At 43.0% G+C, this 24,585-nt stretch overlaps 1 protein-coding gene across 2 annotated transcripts; it reads right to left on the reverse strand.

The window, feature by feature from the left end:
• Positions 1-1,419: 1,419 nt before the first annotated feature.
• On the reverse strand, positions 1,420-23,548 carry tm9sf5 (transmembrane 9 superfamily protein member 5). 2 transcript variants are annotated; one of them, XM_084041954.1, is made up of 18 exons: positions 23,256-23,548; positions 22,402-22,469; positions 22,207-22,300; positions 21,939-22,066; positions 21,346-21,475; positions 20,587-20,714; positions 19,990-20,104; positions 19,219-19,298; positions 13,114-13,219; positions 12,792-12,842; positions 11,208-11,340; positions 10,295-10,414; positions 10,138-10,195; positions 8,614-8,773; positions 8,023-8,174; positions 7,633-7,744; positions 6,267-6,438; positions 1,420-2,422 (listed from the first exon to the last, which is right to left on the reverse strand). In XM_084041954.1, exons 1-18 carry the CDS (start codon positions 23,400-23,402, stop codon positions 2,355-2,357), a joined length of 2,022 nt encoding a protein of 673 aa, XP_083898080.1. In that variant the 5' UTR covers positions 23,403-23,548; the 3' UTR covers positions 1,420-2,354. The 2 variants fall into 2 exon arrangements, with proteins under 2 accessions (XP_083898080.1, XP_083898081.1); XM_084041955.1 differs by lacking the exon at positions 12,792-12,842.
• Positions 23,549-24,585: the final 1,037 nt, after the last annotated feature.

Below are 24,585 nucleotides of genomic sequence, written 5' to 3' on the forward strand. Positions count from 1 at the left end.
AATGCATAGGGAACAAGTGATGACAACCCATATTTGCTTTGAACAGATGGCAATAGTAATTTACTCATACATAGGGTGCATGCCATAGCATCTCTAATATCTAAAATATCTATGCCATGATAACCCACTGAACACATGTAAACATAACTCTGAAGATACCTCATATTTTTATGGATACAGTTTGCTTAAAGCCATGAAGTAGATACTGTTACTATTGTATGTTTGCTGTGAATGACTATACATTCTGTGTACACTGTTGGTGCTTATAGTGCCTCAGTGCAAATAGAAAGGTAAATGTAACACATTAACAGGGTAAATTAATAGCTGCTATGGGATCTCAAGTGTCTTTTTCCAGACAGTAGGGGGAGACCTGTAGCTTTTCAAGTGTTGAGTTTTGTGCATCAACACAGGAGGTTGGGCAGAGAGAGATGCCATAGCAAAACATTAACCCATTAAGACCTGAGGCAGTTTCTACAAATGCCTTCTAGATCCTAACACTTTTCTGAAAAACCCATGTTGCTGTATATCGTTGCTGTCGGGCAGAAATCTCTTATCTCCAAATTTTAACTTGGTGTTTTTTGTAAATGAATGCCCGACCTGATCACACTACAGCGTCACACAGAGGCATCAAGAGTTTTGCTACTTTTGAATTTAAATCCTGAAAAGTAACACTTTTGGGCATATGAGGTTTCCATCCGGCAGAGATGATATATAGCTAAAATCGAAAATAACACAGATGCTTTCCCGGTTTGGGATTTAACAGAATGAGCCACCAGGAAAACCCAACCTTTAATCGTTATTACCAACAGTGGCTCTTATAGATGGTGCCTAAGAAACTACAAGAAACTGATAACTGAAGACCAGTGTTAAATATTTGTGTGTGGAATGATTTGAGCTCGTTAACTCACCACTAGGGAAACATAGCATAGTTGACAATCAAAAGTGTAATAGAAAATCATGTAACATTTCAGAAGCCACTAAGTTCTTTTTCTTTTCCTTAAAGAACACAAAATGATGTAATATAGTTAAAGAAAACAAGGTTTTATAAGTGCGTACAAATGGCATATTTTTGTTAATTATATTGTGATTTGGAATAATTTTTCCATTGTCAAACATCCAAAGTTGTCTGTATACAATTCATTAATAAAAAGGTGAATGTGCTTTACTCAACCCTTTTTCTAATTCATATTGAATGATGATGCCACCAGTTTAAAATCCATATTAAAAAGTAAAAGTAGAAGGATGAAGCCCATTTCTTGCAATAGTGTAACCTAATCTAGACCGACTGCATATCAACGGCATATTGTTGGGTATTGTACAGTCGATGCTTTGCATATTACTGAAGACCTGTGACAGTCAACGGCATTTAATAGGTTAACAATTTCAGTCTGGCAGCTAACAAAGAAAAGAAATAAATAATTTCCAATTGATTAAATGTATTTATTACAAGTAAAAATCTTATCACCTTGGGTGATGACTCCACACTGCTAGAAGCAAAAAAGCAGCAGTGTTTTTTGTAGTTACAGTCTGTAAATCACTTTAATAACATTAACTGGTGCAACTGTATGTACTTCATCTACAAACGCATGAAGTGAACATGAATCTCTTCAAGCAGGGTGTGTCACTGAGAGATCAACTTACATGTACAATATGGTAGTAGTAGCCTAATCCTCTATGATACAGATGTGCTTCATGACCAAGATTAAGTCTTGGCTTTCTATGTAAATCAAAATATAGCCATTTAATAGAGAACATGGACCTGGTATGAGATAATAGCAATATGGTCACAGAGATTCTGTACATTGTGAGATAACTATAACAGAGGCTGTTGATAGTTAAGAATCTATAACCCCTGTCTTTACCGCCCACAACCATAAACCATTTTTAAGGACAGTTTCATAATGGTGACATTCTTTACGTTAAGTATCAATATATATTTACATATATATAATCGTTACAGCAGAGGTTGTGAACCAAAAAACAAAATCACAAATATAACAGATTTACGGGAATAGAAAAGCAAAATAAAGAACATTTTCTCATTAGAAAAAGCAAAATAAAAGTATTTAAACTTTTTCCTGTTAAACCGACTAAAACAAGTTGTGCACTATGACAGCCAGATCTTTGGAACACACCCTGATGATCAAGGCGCCACTCAAAAAGTGAATTAATCATCAAAAGTGAACAGAAAATTATTGAAAAAAATGACGGCAATGTAGGTTTCGAGCACAAGAGGACGGGCTCTTCGGGTCTTTTCTGAGATAAATGATGTTTTAGTCAGAGTCCACTCACATCGCTTCCTTCCAGAACCAGTGCAAAGAAGAAGCTGGCACTGGGAGAGTCTCTCCTGTACTTCAGTCCACCTTGACTACACTGTAGATTTTATTTACAAACCAGAAGCAGGCAAAGAAACCAATGGTACCTGAGGAAAGGACAAGATAGACATTTAGCGGGACTGATTTGGCAAATACATTGGAAATCTGGTGGGGGAAATAAATGTTAACTATAAACTCAAGATTGTGTTTTAAAACTAAAATCTGTACAGCTCTATTGTAAAGCAGTAAGAATGACATGACAAGCATCCACATCGAAAATTAAGATCATATCAAAAGTAAGAGACCAGTAGCTTATGAGCAGCTGGTTGTTTTACTGCACACGTGTAGTTAAACCACTTAAACCCTGTATATCTTGTTGACCAGGGTCCCTCAGGAATCTGTACTTGGCCCTCTCCTTTTTTTCCCTCAACACACCAAATCTGTTAGCCCAAAATAGGCGATCTACAACCTCACAACGCGTTGTGAGCTTGTAGACAACCTCACAACGCGCTGTGAGCTTGTAGACAACCTCACAACGCGTTGTGAGCTTGTAGATCGGCTATTTTGGGCGAATGTTCACCTATTAAGACATGCCCAGAATAAGGACATTGTTTCATGTGGTTAAAAAGAAGGCTGAGCTGGTCTCATGTAGCTCTGGGAGGTGGGGACCAGAAATACATGAATATATATTTTTTTAATAATCATGAGTGGGTGGGGATCATGGTTGTGGGGAGGGGTTTAACATACTTCATTGGCATAAATACCAAAAATAACCCAGTGACATTATCTGACTGCAGCCGGATCACCATCACAGTGTCACCAATTTCCATCTGCTAAAAGGCTGGTAAATTCCCTTTCAGAAGGTTGGCAGGAGACAGGGAGTGAAGCCACAAGTCTGCCAAAGTACCAGGGCTTCAATTTGTCAGGCTGGGGGATCTGGAGATAACACATTTTCCCGAGCTCCTCTCTAGAGAGCAGCCAGATAACATTTTAATTGGTAAGAATACTGGGAGGGGATGAATTCATCTGGATGTGAAAGCCCTATCTGACTTCTCAATGGGAGCCAACACAGCTCACTCCAGAATTAAGTTCCCATCAAAGTTTGGAGGTAAAAAGGAAAGCTTTTCATAAAAATTGAAAATGGGGCAGATTGTAGATTTAGATCAAAGAGAAATGGAAAATCTGTTCCTTGAACCCTTGGATTTATTTCTTCGTTGGAGATGATCTTCTGACATAGTTTCCAATTGCTGCTTATGCCCCAGTCTTAAGATAGTGTCTTGGTAATGCTGTGGTGACAAGATTTGCCTACTGGCTAACTTTATCTGGCCCAATGACAGTGTAACATTTGTGAGGATGTCACCGTGTGATGACCATGTGAAATGATGGTGCTCAGTGCTTAATTTCTGGGCGACGGCAAAAGCTTGGAGCTTATCGACGTCCTACCAAGTTCTATGCAATCTGCTGGCCTCTTGTTTGAGGGCAGTAATTTGGCACACTCAACTAAAGGCGACTCAGTGCACTGTTTTATTATTGTATTCAGACATGGACATCATAGATGACACTCCCAATTTTGTGCCAGCAAATTTCAGCTGAAAACGTGCAATTTCTTAATAATGACAGCCATTACTAACTGGCAAAAAATATTTCCCCTTTATTTGGAGAACCCTGTTTGAGGAATGTAAATAAAATGACAAAATAAAATGCAATAAAAGCCAGTGTTCTTGTGATGCGTTTCATTAGGCCAACCTTTTTAAGTTAGCGCCAGCAGTACCGATTTCACTGCTGTGTGTCAAACCTACAAACCCATCAAATGCTGCTGATAAACATCAACGCCTACTGCCGTCAAGCTAGAGGCCACCATCTCTTTGCACAGTCTGAGCTTCATCTGTGTGGGAGTGCAAGCAAGTGATGCTGGAAAGGACCAAGGAGTGCTGTTACCATGTCAACCTGTGTCCATCTCTTTCTGTTATATCATAGAGAAAGGAGAGGAGGGGGCACACCGTGTAGCCCAAGCCTTTTGATAGCATTGTTGTGCTGGATACATGCACCCACAGTTCCACAGTGAAATTTCAAGTGCCAGCACTGGCAAGTTGCCATAACAGCCATAGCAAGGGCCCAGGGATACTGGCTATTTAATAGGCTTATTATCATCCATGGTAACAAGGTTATTCTGCGTCTTTTCATCAAAAGAAGACAAAACAAAGTATTTGATAGCATCAGCTCATCAAATGAAAGGAAAAACCTGAATAACTGAGTAAAGAAAAATAACAAATGCATCTGCATCCATACAGGACAGGTGTACTGTCTGCAATTAAGCAATTCAAATCATAGATAAATGTTGAGCAGGCCCAGTTGACCTACATTTTGGATCAAGATGGCAAGAGCAAATCTAAATGACTATGAAAGAGGGTTATTGGGGGCATGGATGACTGGAGCTTGGCTCACAAAAACTGCTCAACTTGTTAAGTGTTTCAATAAGAACAGTGACTAACGCCTATCATACACCAGAAGACTTTGAAAAGACTCAGTCTGACACTCTCTCACATAGTAATGTGTTGTAGGTCAGGGTTCTTTTTGGGTCACAAATTAAGCATTTAGCATAGAGCAGATTATGTAAAATTATCTTTGGAGGAAACAAGCTAACAAATGCAGTTAATACGTCTGGCACTGGTCCTATGACAAGCATTTCTCAGTGTAAAGCCACAAAAAATTACTGCCGCACAGACCTCCTAATTAGAAATCTGTCAGGATTTATAGCAGACCCTGGGCAGACATTGGACGCCACAAGGATCTTGTCTGAAGAGTTTCCTCAAACTTCCTCAAAAGACTGATGGTTCAAGTGGTAAGTGAACTCTTCCAACCTCATTTGACACTGTGCTCATTTATTATGAGCATCACACCTTCAAAGCAATAAAGGTGACAGGTGCTTGACTCTCAGCGAAGGGAGCAAACAATAATGCAGACTACATCCTGGTATCTAATGTCACAGGAACAGGACAGGGATCCTGCACGCGACTCACATTAACTTAGCAGCATTCACACACCTTCCTACATCCAGTGTTGATCTACCTCCGAGTGTAAAAACCACTCCCATTCATTGTCGATTCACTCCCAATCGACAATGAATCAGCTATCGTTTTCTACTTGTCATTAAAAAAATCAAAACATGTGGAACACCGTGGCTCCCATGTGGATCTCGGAGTTCACGTGGCCAGCTACAGTATGATGCGAGTCGTCAGAGTTGTCTATGACGTGTATTCGTGTTTAAGACCTGAAGCCGATTCTACATGTCTCCTAAATCCCAACAGTTTTCTGAAAAACTTATGTTTCTATATCAGTGGTTCTCAAACTTTTTCATGCCAAGGACCCCCAAAATGATATGTATTTGGCCGTGGACCCCCATCTCAAAATATTTTGTTCCAGGGACCCCCAGAAGCAAAGATTTGAGTTAAAAATGTTCGCTTTAAAAATATATATATTCAAAGATTTGCACACATTTTCACGATTTTTCAAAAATAGCAGATCTACAAGCTCATAGCGCAGCACTCGGTGCCGCGCTATGAGCTTGTATATCTGCTATTTTTGAATAGCCAAAGTGTAAAATAAAGCTTTTTAGCTCAAATCTAAAAATTACACAGTTCCAGGTCTTAATGGGTTAAGATTTCAGCCCGTAAAGCCCCACTGACTTCATTATAAATTTTAGTTAGATATTTCAAAAGGTATGAAACGTAAGAAGAATGTACGAGATTAGCTCAGGACACACAGACAGGCAACCTGTTCTAGACGGCTAGACCCCTGCTGAGCCATGCCATACAAATAAGTAACGACAGACCTGATGGCAGACTATACTGTACAACATTATCTTCTGACAATTAGAAAGGACTCATTTAAATGTATACAGGATCCCAATTAGTGCTCATGGCTTGGGCATCATCTCCTTCATGGACTCACCTGTGAAAAGGAAGAAGATGAGGACCATGATCATGGTATAGCCAAAATAGAGAAAGGTGCTGGCTGCTCCTATGATCTGCAGCTTGGAGAAGAAGTAATGGACAGCGTAGATGAACAGGTAGACCGCCGTGAAGCCACTGGTCAGGAAAGAGCGCCACCACCAGTGGTAGTCCTGGATATGGTACAAAACACAACGCACCTCAGCATCAGACTTCTTAGACATGAGATCAAGGAATTCCAGCCTACACTTGTACAGTACTGAGTGAGAGCGACTTTTATCAGTAAAACCACAATCGATTAATTGAGGTATAGGCTCTGACTTCACCGATTTTACAGTTCTCTCAGTGTGGCTGGTATCTTTTGATCCTAATCCTGCAACATACCAATTCCTTGCAAGCAGGTTAAGATGTAGCAGAACTCATGCTCATAGATATGGTCTGAAATATATTATATTTATTTACAGTATTATATCGTTGCTGTCGGGGGGGGGGGGGCTTGTATGTCCAAAATAGTAACTTTACAGGAAATGGATCTAATAGTTATTTAGTCACAAGCTCTTGTCAATATTTTTCATTGGTTAAATATTTATAAAACCCACAAACACACTTTCAATCTGGTGTCCTCATTTTGGGCATGTCATAATGACATTGTCATTATTATTGGCGAAGGTTTTCAAACATTACAAATCTACAAGCTACAATATCACTTACACCACATTTAAAGCGCAATGAAACTTTGGTAGAGGTTTGGGTTGTGTATTTACTATATCATGATGTAACTAGCACATTTGGCAAGACTTGTAACTAGCACATTTGGCGAGACTAGTTAACCCTGAGAAAGACTGTTTCACTGTTGAAATGTTGGTTTCATTTAAAAAATAAACTGATGAGAATCAACGGCGCAACCAAGCAAGATATCTCGCCATTTATGGCTATAACTCTTAGTAATGAAAGCCTTTTGGAGTCAAAATGTAAATTATATAAATACCCATCTCGACATCAATCATTAACACATTACCTACCAATCACGAGTATAACCGTGATTGGAAAAATACCCCGTTATCTGCCAGTCACGAGTATAACCGTGAATGAAATAATTGAATACATTTTCAATTTATCCACACAGAACCAGAGATAAAGCCATCCAAAGATTTCTAGCTCCATTCACTCCTTGGTTAACTTATTACTTTAAAATCCTGTATCTCGGCTCCTGTGTTTTTTGTTTTTAACATTGGCAGTGGGGGAAGTAAAAAAAAAAAAGACCTCTGGCAGGGAATGTGTTAACACATGCACAAGTACTCTTCCGTGCTTAGATGGCTGTTATGAATTGAATATAGGAGAATGTGTGACTACAACAATGTGCTAACCTCTGCACATAGGTGGAAGTAGCAGAGCAGGATGGTGGCCTCGGAGCAGGTGATGAGCAGAATGATGAAGACCAGGAACAGAAAGCCAAACATGTAGTACATCTGGTGTGACCTGTGAACCAAACACAAGACCTCCACAGATAAGCTGCTAAATACTGCAGTGTTTCCTGAACATTGTTGGTTTCGGTAAATATCCTGTTTAACATTTTCTACAGAAATGTTCTTTCAGAAGTGTCAAATAAATAAATAAATAAAAATTCTGAAAGTTTTGAAACATTCTTCTACAGATCAGAAGATCAGAAAATCAAAACAGACTGATTAGTCACAACCTGTGGGGCGGGACTGATCTCTGGGACTCCTTATCCGGCATGAGTGTCGCTGTGAACTTACCAGATGCTGTTGAGAATGAAGAAGAGTTGAATGAAGATGCAGCCAAAGGGCAGAATGCCGCCCATGACGATGCCAGGGACGGGCTTGGTGAAGAATGACTGCTCGGGAATCTGACGGGGGATCTGGTTGGTTCGCACTGGCTGCTCTATGGCCTGTGAAAGGACCCAAGAAAGAGAGATGTACTACTCAGTAACACAACAGAAGATAGTGGGATAGAGGTAGTCCGACTGATTCCAGATTTCAGGATATTTTGACAAAAAGCGCAACATTTTCTAATCTCAATAAAAAAAAGACCTTTTGATAACAAAATAAACACATGAACTGAACTTTATTTTATTTAACCACTTAAGCCCTATTCAAACATTTAAAATGAAAATGTTCAGCTACAGTACAACTTATCGGCTGCATAACTGCCAATACCGATATCCTGAAAAAAGTAAAGGTCGATTTATCTAGCTAGCTCCAGGAAGAGGGTGATGAATTTGAGTAGCATAATTCAATGATATATTTGTTCAAACTTGACCAAACTGGTCATTATGTCTAGTGTGTTCGAACAAGACTCTGCTCTACATGCTTGGAGGCCAAACTTACTGGTTTCTTGAATCCAAAGTAGGCACCGATGAAGGTGAGGGGCACAGAGATTCCAAACCATAGGGCCAAAATGGCCACAAGAGTGCCAAAGGGGATGGCTGCTGAGGAGCCCTCCACCCAGAGGATCAGGTTCATCAGGAAGAAGTCAGCAAAAACAATACTTTGGGGGAGAAAAAGGAGACATGGGAGAGAAGGGGCGTAATCAGAGAGGGAAAAGAAAAGTCCAGTACTCCGGGCAAGTAACTGATGGGTGTAGTATCCATCTGTGATGACTTAAAAAGGGGTAAATCCACCCTAAAACTAAATGCACATTGTGCTATTGCATTGATCTTGGACAGTTATGTCAACATCTACAAATTACTGTCTACCTATGCTGGAAATCAGAGCATTAAGACCTGAATTTATGTCACCACTGACGTTGCCGTTTGGAGTTGTTCCATTGAATTAGTGACCAATTTGTGGGCTCATAGAATATTTTGTTAGAGATATTGCATCCAAATGAGTTTTATTTGAATGTAGGCCTTACAACTCTGAATCAGAAAATTCACCGACAGTATATACACACAATATAAAATGACCATTGGTTCTGTCTTAGGACTTGTTCCATTATTCACTGTGTATGAAGCAGCCCCAGGATTTGTCACCTGATGATGACATCATAAGTGCCTTTTCCACTGGAGTACCAGTACATTTCTGGGTAAAAGATTAACATAAATAGCCAGCATAGGCTCTCCACGGGTCATGCCCAGATTGCCCACACTGGCCTCCTTAGTGGTTAAGTATCATAATGTGCACTACATCTCATGCTCAAGTAAATCTCTAACACCAACATCGTTTTTATAAAGTATTCGTTTCATAGAACTAACATCTCTTATGTAAGCATTGTCATGTAACGGTAGACAGATGCTTTTCATTCACACGCTAGTTGTGTGAATGCAATGCAGGTAATCTGCAACGGTAGGCAGATGTGAGATTGGCGATACAAAATATATCGGCATTCAAAATCGGCGCCTGTTCCCGTAGCATGCCAGAATTAAACATACCAGTAATTTACAGGAATTTCATGTCAGTGAGGAAGGGGTAATTAAGTCGAGTTTGATGCTCTGAATTCCAGCGGAGGAGACAAGTTCATATTAGGGTTGTCCGATATTGGCTTTTTTACCGATAACCGATATACCGATATTGTCCAACTCTTAATTACCGATACCGATATCAACCGATACCGATATATGCGGGGATTATTGTGATTAGGGTAAGCTCAAATTTCATATCACACACACCATATACAGTAAGAACTCCTGTAACTTATTTATAAAGCCAAAAAAAAAAAAAAAAAAAAATTCAAAAACCGATACCGATATTTTTCCGATATCAATTTTTATGCTAATATCGGCCGATAATATCGGGAGGCCGATAATATCGGACATCCCTAGTTCATATCGTTGGAATCGCACAACCTAAATTCTGCGTACAGGTGGACTTTCCCTTTAATGTTATCTAATCAAGTATGGACAGCTAACCTACCCAGGACACAAGAGTGCAGTCAACAGGACGTTGGTCTTCCATTTTTCACCTCCAAATGCTGAGGAGAGAAAGTGGCTCAGAGAATTACAATGGCTCAGAACACCAAGTTGAGAGTCAGGTTGCAGGCAGCTATGTTCTGTCAGTCAGTAGTACTCACTTTTGTATAGGCGTGCAGACACATAGCCAGCGGGGGTTCCCAGCAGAACCCAGAGGACCACAGCACAAGTCATTAGAGCTCCCCTGTTGGCTGGGGATAGGAAGCCCAGACAGGCCAGGACTGCAATGCAGGACATTAATGTGTCATTAGTGCCATCGCTGAGGTACAACATCGCTATTACTTAGGGTGCATTCATGTATTAGCTACAGGGTGCTGGATTGTGGCTTGTTTGGCTACCTAGACAGTGTTATCAAGCAAGTATATAATTCATATACACTGTTTTTAGAAAATGCAACATTGGCCAAAGTAACTAGTAACTTATTTCTGTTGGCCATCTTGACACTCTGGCAAAGTTCAAATTAATTCTGCACTCTGCCACACTCGGAGGAGAGTGATCCGATCCCACACCACAGCATCAGAGTGGATCCATGAACACACCCTCAGTGATATGATTTTTCTCTTTTATATACCACCCCTGGAAATTACTTTCAGATGTTCAACATTATTAGCCTTATCCCTATGAAATATCTGCAGCACATGGTAGTTTTAGGATGTCAGGCCAATATTACCAGAGTTATATTTCTGACTGCTTAACATATTATATGAGCCAGAATGCAGCCTGGAGTTCTTCTTTAAACTCTCTATAAGTTTCTTCGTTCATCTGTTGCATTGTTGTAGCTAAAACCTTACAATTATTCATTTTTTGTTTATTTTACTTTGTTAGCTGACCAATACGTTTTCTTCCTTGATTGTGAAGCACTTCGTAACCTGATTTTGCATTGTAGAGCAATCTTTACTCAAACCAACCGCCTTTCGCTCTGTATTTGGGTGCAGGGCGTGTACAGAAGACGCCACTTCATAAGCATGCTACTGTGCAGTTATCAAACAGAACCAACTGTAAAAGAGTCCTTACAGAGGGTGATGAAAGTCATGATGAAGATTTGGGTGCCTTGTCCCAGGAACACAGACAGCAACATGCCCTTCCTCGGAGGGCGGAACACATCTCCATGCACCTGTTTCCACCCAGACTCCTCCTGAGCATCCTCCTATTGTTGGGAGGGGGGGAGACGAGACAAAATCAGGGAAGCTCTTGACATTTAATCACTTAAACCCTCTGGACTTAGTAAATTAATACCGAGTTGGCCGGGGTCCCCCAGGGCAGCTTCTTTTTCTTCTTACCACTACTCCAACTCTCTTCACTGAAGATAGCAGATGTACAAGCTCACAGCTCGTTGCGGCGGTGCATTGTGAGCTTGTAGATCGGCTATTTTTTAGCGAATGTTTCCCGCAGAATAGGGTGAATATAGGGATGCTAGGGTTAAACCAGACCCATAGACAGGGGTGCACATAACTTTTTTGGTCTAGTTCTCAGGGGAGCACCTGGATATGTTACTTGGTGCGCACCAAATAAATAAATACATTTTGCCGCGACACGTCTCGCAGGATGGATAAAAGAGGGATACATGGATAACTTGCCTGCTCCTGTTATCAATTGTTTGCACTATGTTGATGTGCTCTTTGCTTTTCTCATGCTTATCAAAAGCTGGGTGACTGAAATTGTTTGTCCCTGTATAAAAGGCGCTGCTTTTATCCGCCAGATTGGGATGTTCACGGCATATTTTGCACCACATCACGGTGCGTTCATCATCGGTGACGAGTGCCTGTAACGCAGCCAGCAGCTTGCTGTGTGCGACTGACTGTGTCAGGATTCGAAGGCCACACTCACACATTCACGACACGTGTAGCATGCGTCCCCTCCCCCTCCGCCCCATGGGTGTGTATGGGGCGCGTATGGGGCGGACGCGGGCTTCACCGTGAATGTGTGAGAGTGGCTTCAGGAAGTAAATTCCTGTGCCAGCGGTCCCAGCTGTTGGTACGCGAGAGCGCCTCCCTTCGCTTGATATGCCGCGCAGCATGCATTTTGACGACGCATGCGCACTTGCGCACCAGTTATGTGCACCCCTGCCCATAGAGAGTTATGACACGCTTTGATCTCGGAGCAAAGCGGGCCGATTTGGGCTATAGTTCCAAACATTGGAACAATCTCATTGACATAGAACGAGCAATTCCGCATTCCATTCTTACATTGGGAGTCAACACTAGTGTCGTCACTCTCATATTAGATCACACTGGGTTAAACGACATAACTAAGAAATAGGTCAGCCAATCACCAGACAGTGATTACAGTGGTCAGCCAATCACCAAGCAGTGCTTATTTACAAGTGAAACGAATACAATCTGACACACACTGGCATAGCGGTGCAAGTCAGAACACTGCTTTGCCGAAGGCTGCAAAATATGGTGTGAATAACAATTACCGCTGGTCATGATGATTTTTTTTTTGATTTTTTTACTGTCCAGCAAATGAGGAAAGCAAGGTGACCCACACCATATTTTACCATGTGCCATCCATCCAGAAATCATCCACACATAAGTCGACCAAAACACCACAACGGGTTGTGAACAAAATGTCTTTCAACAAGATTACAGTACATACGTAGGGCACAGAGGTTTTTCCTGGTGGTGATGGAAGTTTTATAATGTCTCCCTGTGAAGTGTTAGCAAAGGTTTACAAGTATTCTCACTATTCTGCATAGAAATGGCTATCTAAACTGCCTATGTTGCCACCTACTTGCAACATAGGGTAACTGAGTATCCTTTTTTCCATTGCATTGCCATTCTTCCCTTAGATATTCACAGATTTAAAAAGAAAAATCAGATTTCAGTTGCACATATTTTTTCATTTCAAAGTAGGCTAACTCTTTATAAGAGCACCTTCAACACATCTTTACTAATGTAATGGGGTAATCTGCCATTACCTGGTCCATTTGATTATATCTGGCAATGTCCTTATGCAGGGTCCTTAGCATGATCATGGCCACCATGCCAGACAAGAAGAGGACAATCACCAGGGAGTTCATGATGCTGAAATACAAACAAACCAAAACAAACCATACCATTAGCCAATGAGAATAAGGACCCAAAAGGGCTCAACAACCATCCAGAATTTCCTTAAGACCTCTACACACTGTACGATATTTGAAATGGTCGGCGAGTGAACATATCGTTAAGCATTTCACATTGCACGAGTTTCTCTCTTTAAATAGGGCTAAATATATCGTACATATATATTTGTTTTTATTCCAAAGCTCCCGTGATATATGCGCGAGACCGAGACAGGACGCTAATGATTGACATTAAATAATTCTCAATTTCTCTGTATTTCTCTCTCTCTCTGAAACAAACGTTTCAAAAGTCAGCCAGTTCAGCTCAGCAGCAGTGTTGCCGTGTCCGGGTCAACTGAGTACATAGGGTTTAAGTAACCTCGCGTCACCAGTCTTTCCACCTCGGACGAAAGCCTGGTATGCGTTACTAAAGACCCATATGATCCGGTCTAGGCCACGCCTACTGAAAAAAAAATGAAATAAGAATCCTCTTTCCGGATTGTCGCGATCCGGTTTTGCGGTGCCGCTTTGTTTTGGTTCCCCAATCCCTATTTAAATGGAATAGAATTTCCCCATGGTATAATATGGATAATACAGACGCTAAATAGTCTCCGGAAAGTACACTCACATTTATATTTAAAAAATAAGCTAAACTACGCCGCATCAAGGATTTTATTAGGACGGACCTATTTTGGGGTGAGACGTCTTTCCGGTTTGTCGCGATCCGGTCGCTGATGACATGGATGACGGGCCCGGTGACGTAGGGCTACTTCCGCTCCCGACCGGATCATATACCCGAAAAGGAATGCTGCCCAGGCTAGGGTTTAAGTGGTTAACGGAATGGGAATAAAGAACGACTCATACTGTTAGAAAGGCTCCAAGCAGTATTATAAGTTGACTATCATTTATCTCTTTGGTTCCACCTTAAGAGTAATATGCACCTGCCCACCTTAAGTGCGCGATGCATTCTGGGGCGTTTTCATTCATTCAGCAGCGTGTAGCAGAGAGGTGAAATCCACGTTCACCTCACTGCAAACATACTACATTTGTACAGCACTGCAGTGCCTATATGCGTCATTGATTATAGTAAGTTCATTATTTAGTTCTATAATGTCTGCAGTTGTCATCTACCATGATTATCTGAGTGACTGATGGTTTTGTACGTTTATTTGGGCTCCTGTACTGGTTTGAGTGACAGCTATTGATTGTATCATTCTTTCTTATGATGCCCCACATTGTGTGCTTAAACCTTCCTTTACGTTTATATTAACATGTAATGCAAGAGAGTGTATTTGGGTCTGGGTGCACGTTTATATGTTTAGGCGCTTTGCAGCGCTTCAGGTCTGGGAAATGTTTGGTTGTGTGAATCTGACGAGCGCAGTCATTAGCGCAACGTCCCGCAGCTGCGGTTGGCCCAATCAAGCCCCTTTAGCCAAGCCACTTTAGCGCAGTCCAGGGCTGCGGTGATTATCACCATAATTGGCTGTTTGATGTTAGCAGCTCATGAAAGGTGTATTGTTAGAGGTGTATGGTGTAGTCAATTCACTACTGTAGATCAGTGGTATTATGCATATCTCACAACTGTGCACCGTCTGTAAATGCATACTATATACTATTTTAGGATAGTATCATATATGATATGACTGTGATATATTGGAGGCCTATGTGTGGGTTTTGTATTCATTATTGTTATCTGTGTGTTTATTGCAGAACCATATTCAATAAGTCGCACTCAGTGCCTGTACCATCCTTCATTATCTATCCCATGCCTGTATCACCTGTGCCTACAACAACAGTAAAGCGGTCATAAACCTACCATCAAATCTCCTTGTCAATTGTGTCCTGATCGACGCCCCGGGGGCGAATGAAGCAGAAACCCATAGAACCAGTCCCCCATATACAGTCCTTTTATAAACCCTCATTAACATTTGGTCCCTCGAGCCGGACGTTTCATTTACCCCTGGACAATATGGAGTTTGAAGACCACCAAGCATGGCGTCAGACATGCCCACCAAGCCACTCCAATAACTACCAAGTTATCTACTTAATGTGGCACAGGCAGCGAAACAGGCATGGGCAAGAGTGGCCATCTCACGAGGAGGGAGCGGCCAAGATGACCCCCCTCTACTCCACCCCCACTCCCTACATCGATCACCACGGGCGGGATGCTGTCCTACAAGAGGCGGACCTGTACTACCGGGAGCGGCAGAGGTACAGTCCGGAAACCCAGCTAGCCCACCTACGGTATCCAGAGAGTGAGCCTAGGGAGGAAATTAGAGAACCACCTTCACTCCATCATGCACCCCAGCAACGCACCTTGAGAGATGACATCAGGAACGTACAGGAAGAGCACATCATGCTACAGCAGACGCAGCAGGTCATGCACGGTGATGTGGCTAGACTCACTCATGAAGTTCAAGCTGAGATGAGGAGGCTAACCAACACAGTAGTCAGCCCTCAGCATGCTACGCCACACTCCGTCAGCCACTGTGACCCCCATCCTGTCCGCATGGAGGACGAAGAGGACTGGTCAGACCCCCCGCCATGGCCAGACATAGCGGACCTCGAAGAGCCGTCAGCTCAACCGATCGAGGACAGAGTAGATCAGCTGATGGTGGAACTACAGCTGATGAAGAGCCCAGCCATGTCAGCCAGCTGCTGCAAACAGTCACCGGCAAAGGGCGGCAGTCAACCACTGCACCGCCAACCCCGGCAGCTAAGCAGAGAGCCCTATCCTCCCCACATGGCTTCCTCCTTCACCGCGCCTCGGCGCCATCAGGAGGATCCTACCTCACAGCCTCCACTACACAGAGCTTCGACCTACACAGCAGGTTATCCACCTCAGCAGCCTCTACACCACTTTCAGCCTGCCGTGCAGCCTCCACCCCTGAGGCCTACACACTACATGGCAGTGTCGACGCCGCAGCAGCCCCCGTACCATTACCAGCCTGCGGCCCAGCCTCTACCCATCAAAGCTACGCCCTACGCAGCCGCTTATGCCCCTCAGCAGCCTCTAAACCACCACCAGCCGGTGTATGCACAATCTCTACCTCCAAGAGCCCTGTCCTATGCAGCAACCTATAAACTCCAACAGCCTGAGCACCTTCCAGTCTCCATGACACAAGCCTCATGGATGCAGGGACGGGGCCAGCAGATTTCTGTTCCACTGCGCCGTGACACAGCAGCCACAGCAGAACAGACCTACAGGGGCCCACGCCCGACCGTATCCAACTTAAGCCACCGGGACCCACGTGAGTTTGCACAAAGTCAAGACCACGCAGCGGTAGCCCTGCTGGAAGAGAAGACCCTCCACATGGAGGTAGCAGGGGTCCTGCGTTACGACACGCCCCTTCCGCACAAGGGAGACATGCCTCTCCTTCATGCCCCCAAAGAAGCCATCATGCCGAATCTGTGGACCACAGAACAACAACTGGCTGAAGATCCAGAGCGTGCCAAAGCCTACAGCACAGAGATCCAGAAGCTGGAGGATGCAGGCTCCGTCACCAAGCTAAATCATGAGGACAGTCGAGGCCAAGTCCTTCTGCCCTTCCCCCTGCCCCAGTCCAGAGTTGCACCCAAGCGACTCCTCTCCCCACCCAGATTCGAGCTGTGTAGAACTGTCACTGGAGCCCAACTGGCTAAGCTCACAGAGAATGAGCTCACGTCGAAGTTCGATCAGACTGTCCTGTGGACAGACTCCACAGCGGTGCTGATGTGGCTGCAGTCAGAGTCCTGCCGCTTCAACATCTTCCTCGCCACCAGAGTGGCAGAAATACAGCAACTAACCAGCCCACATGCCTGGCGATCTGTAGAGTCAGGAAGGAACCCCACTGACGATATCACAAGGGACAAGACCCTGCAAGACCTTGTGAAGCCCAACAGTTGGAGCCAAGGGCCTCCGTTCCTCCTTCAACCCGTAGATAGGTGGACTGTCGAGCCCAATGTCAAACACGACAACGACGCCTCTGAGCTGCGGAAGTCAACCTTCTGTGGTGTCACCTCGACCACACCCAGCTCACTAGACACAGAGGCAAAGCAGTATGACACCTGTAACGAGCTGTTAGAAGCTACAGCGCAGATGCTGCATGGGGCGGCAGATCAGAGCAGCAGCTGTACTGCTGAAGATTACCGCAATGCAGAGGTCCTCATACTCAAGGAAGCCCAGCGTGAGAGCTCCCCAGATGAGCTGCGGCTCCTGAAAGCAGGCAAGCCTGTCCCATCCAGTAGCAGACTGCTCACCTTGTCACCTGAGGTGGATGAAGAGGAGAGGCTCATTCGTGTCTGCGGCAGACTCTGTCGTGCCGAAGATCTCGACCATCCAATTGTGTGGGATCCTGGCCGACTCATCACTCAAGACTTCGACAGTCATCTGCACCATTCTAAGCCGCTGAGGTACGTCTCGTCCTGCCCCACCGACCTCGATCCCGTGACACCCAATGTCTTGTTGACGGGGCGGCCGGATGGATCCGTACCCCAGATCTTGTATCCAGAGACCGAGCTACTGAACCGACGTCGCTGGAGGCACCCCCAAGTTCCGCCAGATAGCTTCTGGTACAGTTTCCTCTGTAACTATCTGCCCAGCCGGCAGACTCGCCAGAAGTGGCACTCTACACCAGCCGACCTCACAGAGGGCTCTGTCGTGATGCTGATGGACCCTCAGCTTCCACAGACTCTGTGGCCCATCGGCCATGTCACCAAGTTCCACCCCAGCACTGATGCCCAAGTCCACTCAGCAGAGGAGAGGCTCAGATATCGCAACTACACCAGACCAGTAGCCAGGCTGGTCCCCCTGCCAGCTGTCCTGACCGGCGAACAGGAGGACAGCGCTACCGTCACCGCCACCCCCTCGTAGTACATTAGAGACTATCGCCTTTCTGTGGAGCGAATGTACCCGGTACATTCGGGGGCGGCTGTTAGAAAGGCTCCAAGCAGTATTATAAGTTGACTATCATTTATCTCTTTGGTTCCACCTTAAGAGTAATATGCACCTGCCCACCTTAAGTGCGCGATGCATTCTGGGGCGTTTTCATTCATTCAGCAGCGTGTAGCAGAGAGGTGAAATCCACGTTCACCTCACTGCAAACATACTACATTTGTACAGCACTGCAGTGCCTATATGCGTCATTGATTATAGTAAGTTCATTATTTAGTTCTATAATGTCTGCAGTTGTCATCTACCATGATTATCTGAGTGACTGATGGTTTTGTACGTTTATTTGGGCTCCTGTACTGGTTTGAGTGACAGCTATTGATTGTATCATTCTTTCTTATGATGCCCCACATTGTGTGCTTAAACCTTCCTTTACGTTTATATTAACATGTAATGCAAGAGAGTGTATTTGGGTCTGGGTGCACGTTTATATGTTTAGGCGCTTTGCAGCGCTTCAGGTCTGGGAAATGTTTGGTTGTGTGAATCTGACGAGCGCAGTCATTAGCGCAACGTCCCGCAGCTGCGGTTGGCCCAATCAAGCCCCTTTAGCCAAGCCACTTTAGCGCAGTCCAGGGCTGCGGTGATTATCACCATAATTGGCTGTTTGATGTTAGCAGCTCATGAAAGGTGTATTGTTAGAGGTGTATGGTGTAGTCAATTCACTACTGTAGATCAGTGGTATTATGCATATCTCACAACTGTGCACCGTCTGTAAATGCATACTATATACTATTTTAGGATAGTATCATATATGATATGACTGTGATATATTGGAGGCCTATGTGTGGGTTTTGTATTCATTATTGTTATCTGTGTGTTTATTGCAGAACCATATTCAATAAGTCGCACTCAGTGCCTGTACCATCCTTCATTATCTATCCCATGCCTGTATCACCTGTGCCTACAACAACAGTAAAGCGGTCATAAACCTACCATCAAATCTCCTTGTCAATTGTGTCCTGATCGACGCCCCGGGGGCGAATGAAGCAGAAACCCATAGAACCAGTCCCCCATATACAGTCCTTTTATAAACCCTCATTAACACATACCTAAACCACTGGATGTTGGTGTGTGGCATGGAGACCAAGATGTAATCCCACCGAGAGGCCCACTTGATGGCATTGTTTTCCTGTAAAAGAGAGGATGTCAAATACTGCAATAAAATATGTAATTGAGCCGAGACTACATTGTTCCTATATGTCAGGAAAAACATATCCGCTCGTAGTAATCCATTGCATAGTTGTGGCCAGTTGAATGTGCCTTGTTTTTGCCGTAAAGCAAGAGGAACTGAGATATAGGCATTTTAACACAGGAAATAAACAGGAAGTAAACAATCTTTTATTCTTTTCAATGACGTCAATTCAGGGTCTGTCGTCATCTGGCAGTGAAATCATTCATAGGGTAGCAACAACGCCATCTGGTGGAAATCCACTGAAAACTCCAAACTCGTCTTTGGCACTGTGGACCAAGTGCCAAATGACGAGTTTACTCGTCCTTGGCAGTCAAAGAGTTAATGATCTATCAATCGATTGTGTTCCGGCTTGGATCAATGGAACTAACAAAGTATAGTTTAAGTACAAATGTATCTTCACAATAAAAAGTCATTTTTACAAGGTTTTAAAGAAGAAAAAAATCACGACATTTTTTAACATTATGTTTTAAATATTCCTGTTATTTTATCATTAAAGTCTTAGTTTTTTTGCAAATTATTTGGGGGCCCATTTGCAATGTCCTCTCGGCCTACCAGTGGGCCCCGGACCACATGTTGAGAATTGCTGGTCTAGTAAGACATGTTATTTCCATCTTCGTTGGAGGCCTACCTCAAAGGAGACAGAGTACGTGTACGTTATCTGCACATCACTGTCAAATTCCCCAGGGAGCTCTGTGGGAGGGCCTCCATCACATGTGAGGCTTTTCGGATCCTTATGTTGGATGCTGTTAACACAGAATGCATGGAACACTTAAGAAGAAGTTGTTGAGTGCTGTCCGTCCAAAAGCAACACGATAAAGCAGAAAAGCTCTAAAGCGCTCTCACTGTATGGTAGCACATGATTATAACATCATCGCTGTCGGGTGGAAACCTTGTATGTCCCAAAAAAACATTACTTTTCAGGAAATGGAAAAAACGAACCAATGTTCCAATGGATCCAGTGTAGGTATGATTTAGTCACAAGGTCTTGTTAAAACTTTTCATTGGTTCAATATGTACAAAACCCACAGACACTTCATAAATTCTAATAGAACGAGCGAGTATAGCAGCAGATCAACGACGCATTGCAAGGCTATTTCCGCTACTTCTGTGCAACACAGTCGAACTAGGACATTCATTTGTGGAAAACCATAAAATGTTGAAACATGGACGTTTCTGCCCGAGAGCAACGACATGATATAGGACCATCATGATCAATATTACTAACCTCTTTGGCTCCAGAGTGGCGGCTACAAGCCGAGCCCCTGTCCATCCCTCAGTTGCTCCACTGTGGTATGTGATCTTGATGTCTATGTGGTTGAAGACGTAGAATGTGTTCTTCTTATTGAACTCAGACTGAAAAACACAACATATACAGGTTAATTAAATCTCCACTACACTGGTAATGCAGACTCCATTGGTATGTAAACTACGGTACACTTAATTTCACGCCCTATTTTACTTTATTGAAAATAGCGGAACCACAAGCTCATAGCTATGACCTGGTGGATCTGCAATTGCAGCTCTACTAGAAGGTCAGGCCGCTACGCGGCCCTCCCGTCTAGTAGCCTGGCCTGCACATCGGAGACAGAGACAGTGGAGCGTGTAGATGTTCATTGCAACACCGGTGCTTGTTTCTCACACATGGTTTGCCAACGCACAAACCGAAAGCGAAACCTAACTGCAGCATGCAAACCGAAAGCGAAACCTAACATGCACATTTTTTTTTGGAACAAACCGTGCATGCCAATTGTATTATAAGATTTGAAATGTTTTGAAAATGTTTACATACATATATAATATATTTATGGTTGATTTTTTATTTATTTTTACATTTTTGCCTATAATGATATGTCCATAATAAGGACACCAGGGCCAATTACCATCATGTTAAATTAATTAAACCACAGGTTGGTCTGAAATCCAGTTTCCCAAAAGGTGAAGAGCCGAATGCGAGTTTATGAGTGACAGAGGAAATTGGACTCACGTTGATGACGCAGGCATCTTTAGCACGGCCATCTGTAGTGACAAGACAGCCAATGGGGAACCCGGGATTGCAGTACTTCTGACCGTCCTCCACGTCATAGCACCATGTCACCGGCATGTTGTCAACAATCCTGAAATTGAAGCCGTCAGGCTGGTCTGAATTCTTTTCTTGCGAATTACCTTGTTGAACTTGATGTCTCCCTGGGATCCAAACTAGTGAACATAGCTTATCTACAAGCTCACTTGAATGAATGCCTGCATGTCAGCAGCCCATAACACTTGTGAGCTTGCAGATCTGCTATTTTCTCTACGTCTTATTTTTTATGGAATTTATTTGATTTTACGTTGGATTTCTTTCAAAGTTCTTTTGAAAAATGTTTGATTGACTGAAAATTATTTTGTATTTTTTGTAATCCTTTGAAATACTGAAAAAAGGTTAGGAAAAAAAGCTAAATGCCTGAATTATAAATAGCACTTGTGACGGTGATACTAGTATGACCGGCTTCAGAAAATGACAATGCCATTTGAATAAATATTCCATGCCAGGACACCCACGCACACATCCCACACCCAAAGTAAATAACAGAAACTTGCCAGTGGTGCTGGTAATTCAACTGCATTCCTCTCTTGAGAAATTCAAGCTTGGTCGCATCCTCCTGGTTACCCTTCTTGTACGATTTTGTGCACACCTCCTTGCATGTCACTGGTTCATTGAAGTTGAACTGAAAAATATGGAAGGAATATTGAATACACAAGAGACAGTCAAAAACATTCAAAAGACAGTAACAACAACTGGAAACCTAAGAAATAAAAAATAAACACTACAGACAAAATTAGTAACATATTCCAGCATGATTCTCACCTTGTATGGTGAAGTCTCGATTCTTTCGCCAAATAGCACCTGCCCGAGGTTCTCTGACGGTCTCTTCTCTTTGTCATCTTTGCAAAAGTCAAACCTTTAAAAATATACAAGAACTCAAGTGTTATGGGCTGCTGACATGCTGGCATTCATACACGTAAAAAAAACTATCAGATTAGATCAGCTTCTGTTACTTACACGTCATACTCGTAAGGCAGGACTGATTCCACCGAGTCCAAGCGATTTACAAACAGCTGGATTGAAGTCTGTAAAGGGGGGGGGGGAAATCAAATGAGTTTCCATTTACGTTATTTGTATCATGCAATAGCCTATTGGTTATTGTATGGTACAAATAACCATTTTGTTATATGTATTAGTGAGCTCTATCTGGTCTAGCCAGGACCATAACCCATGTTGCAGATCCATTCATACACATCATTTTAGTGACCTAGCCCTAGATATAAAAGTATTGGCAGGTCTTAAGCACTCTACTTCCGTGTTCAGTCACCCATTTAACCGGGGGACAGGATGATGCTTACTGCTATGGATACCATACAAAATGCATCTTCATATGGAACGTGAAAGTGTATTGTTTACTTCCCTTTCCGTGATACCCACATAATCATAATCACAGCTTTGTTTTGAATGGAAATCCACGTTCAAGACATATGACCCAGCTTAGGACCTGTCTAATCAAAAAAAGAGCCAGAATCAACTCAAAACGCCATTAGATTCCAGCTGTTTGCTGTATTAGATCTCTATTCTACACCGACTGACGTAACATTAGCGCCCTGAGCATTGTGCCGATACTGTTGCATGTTATCTGATGCCCAAGTTGTTGGACAAGAAGTAGACCAGCTAATATAATTCTCCGATCCAGTCGGATCGGGGCCTAAAGGGAAACGTTAACGTCAAGCTAACACTAAAGGCTGATAAAGAATGCCAAAAATAAAACACAAAACATGAATATGTTAATTCTGCCCACACATAAATTCACAAGTAAAGTACTAAGAAAAGGTATCCCCCCCCCCCCCCCTCGGTTCCTTGTTTACCTGGCAGTCATCACCTCCTTCAGGTTTCACTGTACAGAAGCTCACCGGGGCTAAACCCGGAAGATAGAACGCCGAACACACACTGAACAACGCACATAACAACAACAGGAATATAAACACTAAATCCGATTCTATCCGCCTCTTCATTGTGTCTCGGGAAGGAACGGAACGCTTTTTCGGGGCTCCGTGGTCTTTATAACTGCGACTTTTTCCTCCTCGGAACTAGAAGAAAACAACGTTTGTTCTGCTGTGTGGCTACTACTACAAGCCTCCTCCTTCTTACTGCTGCTGCTCTCTGATGACCTGGCTCCACTCATGACTGACACAGCCGGCGTTGCCAGATTCTTGCGAGACAAATAAGCAACCCACGTCTATGAGCGCAAGGCCACCGATTCTTCGATGCCATGGCAGCACTTGGTTCTCAAAAAACGGCATTATTTTAGGGGGTCCCCAGATGATTAGCTTAATGTGCAACATTGTTTTCTCACTCAACAGTAAAAAAAAAAAAAACATACAGCATAAGTGTACAGGGTACAGGCACATTTCTAAGATGACAAAATGTAAACGACTTTTAAGACCCTTTTACCAAATTGTCAATTATTACGTAAGAAAGAGGCAAACATTGTGAAAATAGCAGATCTACAAGCAGTTTGTAGTTTGGCTATTTTCACAATAAAATATGTAGAACCGAGTCAAATGTAGTGCCTACAATTCCAAGTGCTGGGTACAAGTTCAAATATGATTATTTTTGGGGGTGGCGGCCAGAAAAGTTTTTCGATTGATCGATTGAATACTTTATTTATAAGTTTGCACATGAAAGTACAGTTTAAATACAAGGTCAACTAAATAGCATAAAACCCATGAAAGCCTAATGGCTTGTTTCAAATGGGGTCCTTTTGTACTCAATGCATAGTGACATTACATGACAGACAGATATACACTACTATGCAGAACATCATATAAACAGTTTAGAAATGAAAAATAAGAAAAACAACAAATATGTATGTCTACAGTAAAAAGTTCAAAGAGGGGGTGGGGTTAGTTTATGACTATTAGGGGCCAGTTTCGAATTGCAGCCACCTTAATCTTTTATGGCAGTTTTGAAGGAGAGTAGGGTTTTACACTCCTTCACTACTTTTGGTAGGGCATTCCACATTTTTGTTGCATAGTAGGAGAACGAATTCAACCCCCTGTTTGTGCCAAATCTGGGTTGGACGTGATCAGTGGAGCTACCTCTGGTGTTGTGATTGTGGACTTCATTTATGTTTTTGAAGTACTTTGACAGGTACATGGGTATCTTAACGTTGTGGTGTCTTGTACTGTAGACCAG

This window comes from Gymnoscopelus microlampas, assembly GCF_963454915.1.
Source record: "Gymnoscopelus microlampas genome assembly, chromosome: 18".
In the NCBI taxonomy this organism is placed as follows: Eukaryota; Metazoa; Chordata; class Actinopteri; order Myctophiformes; family Myctophidae; genus Gymnoscopelus; species Gymnoscopelus microlampas.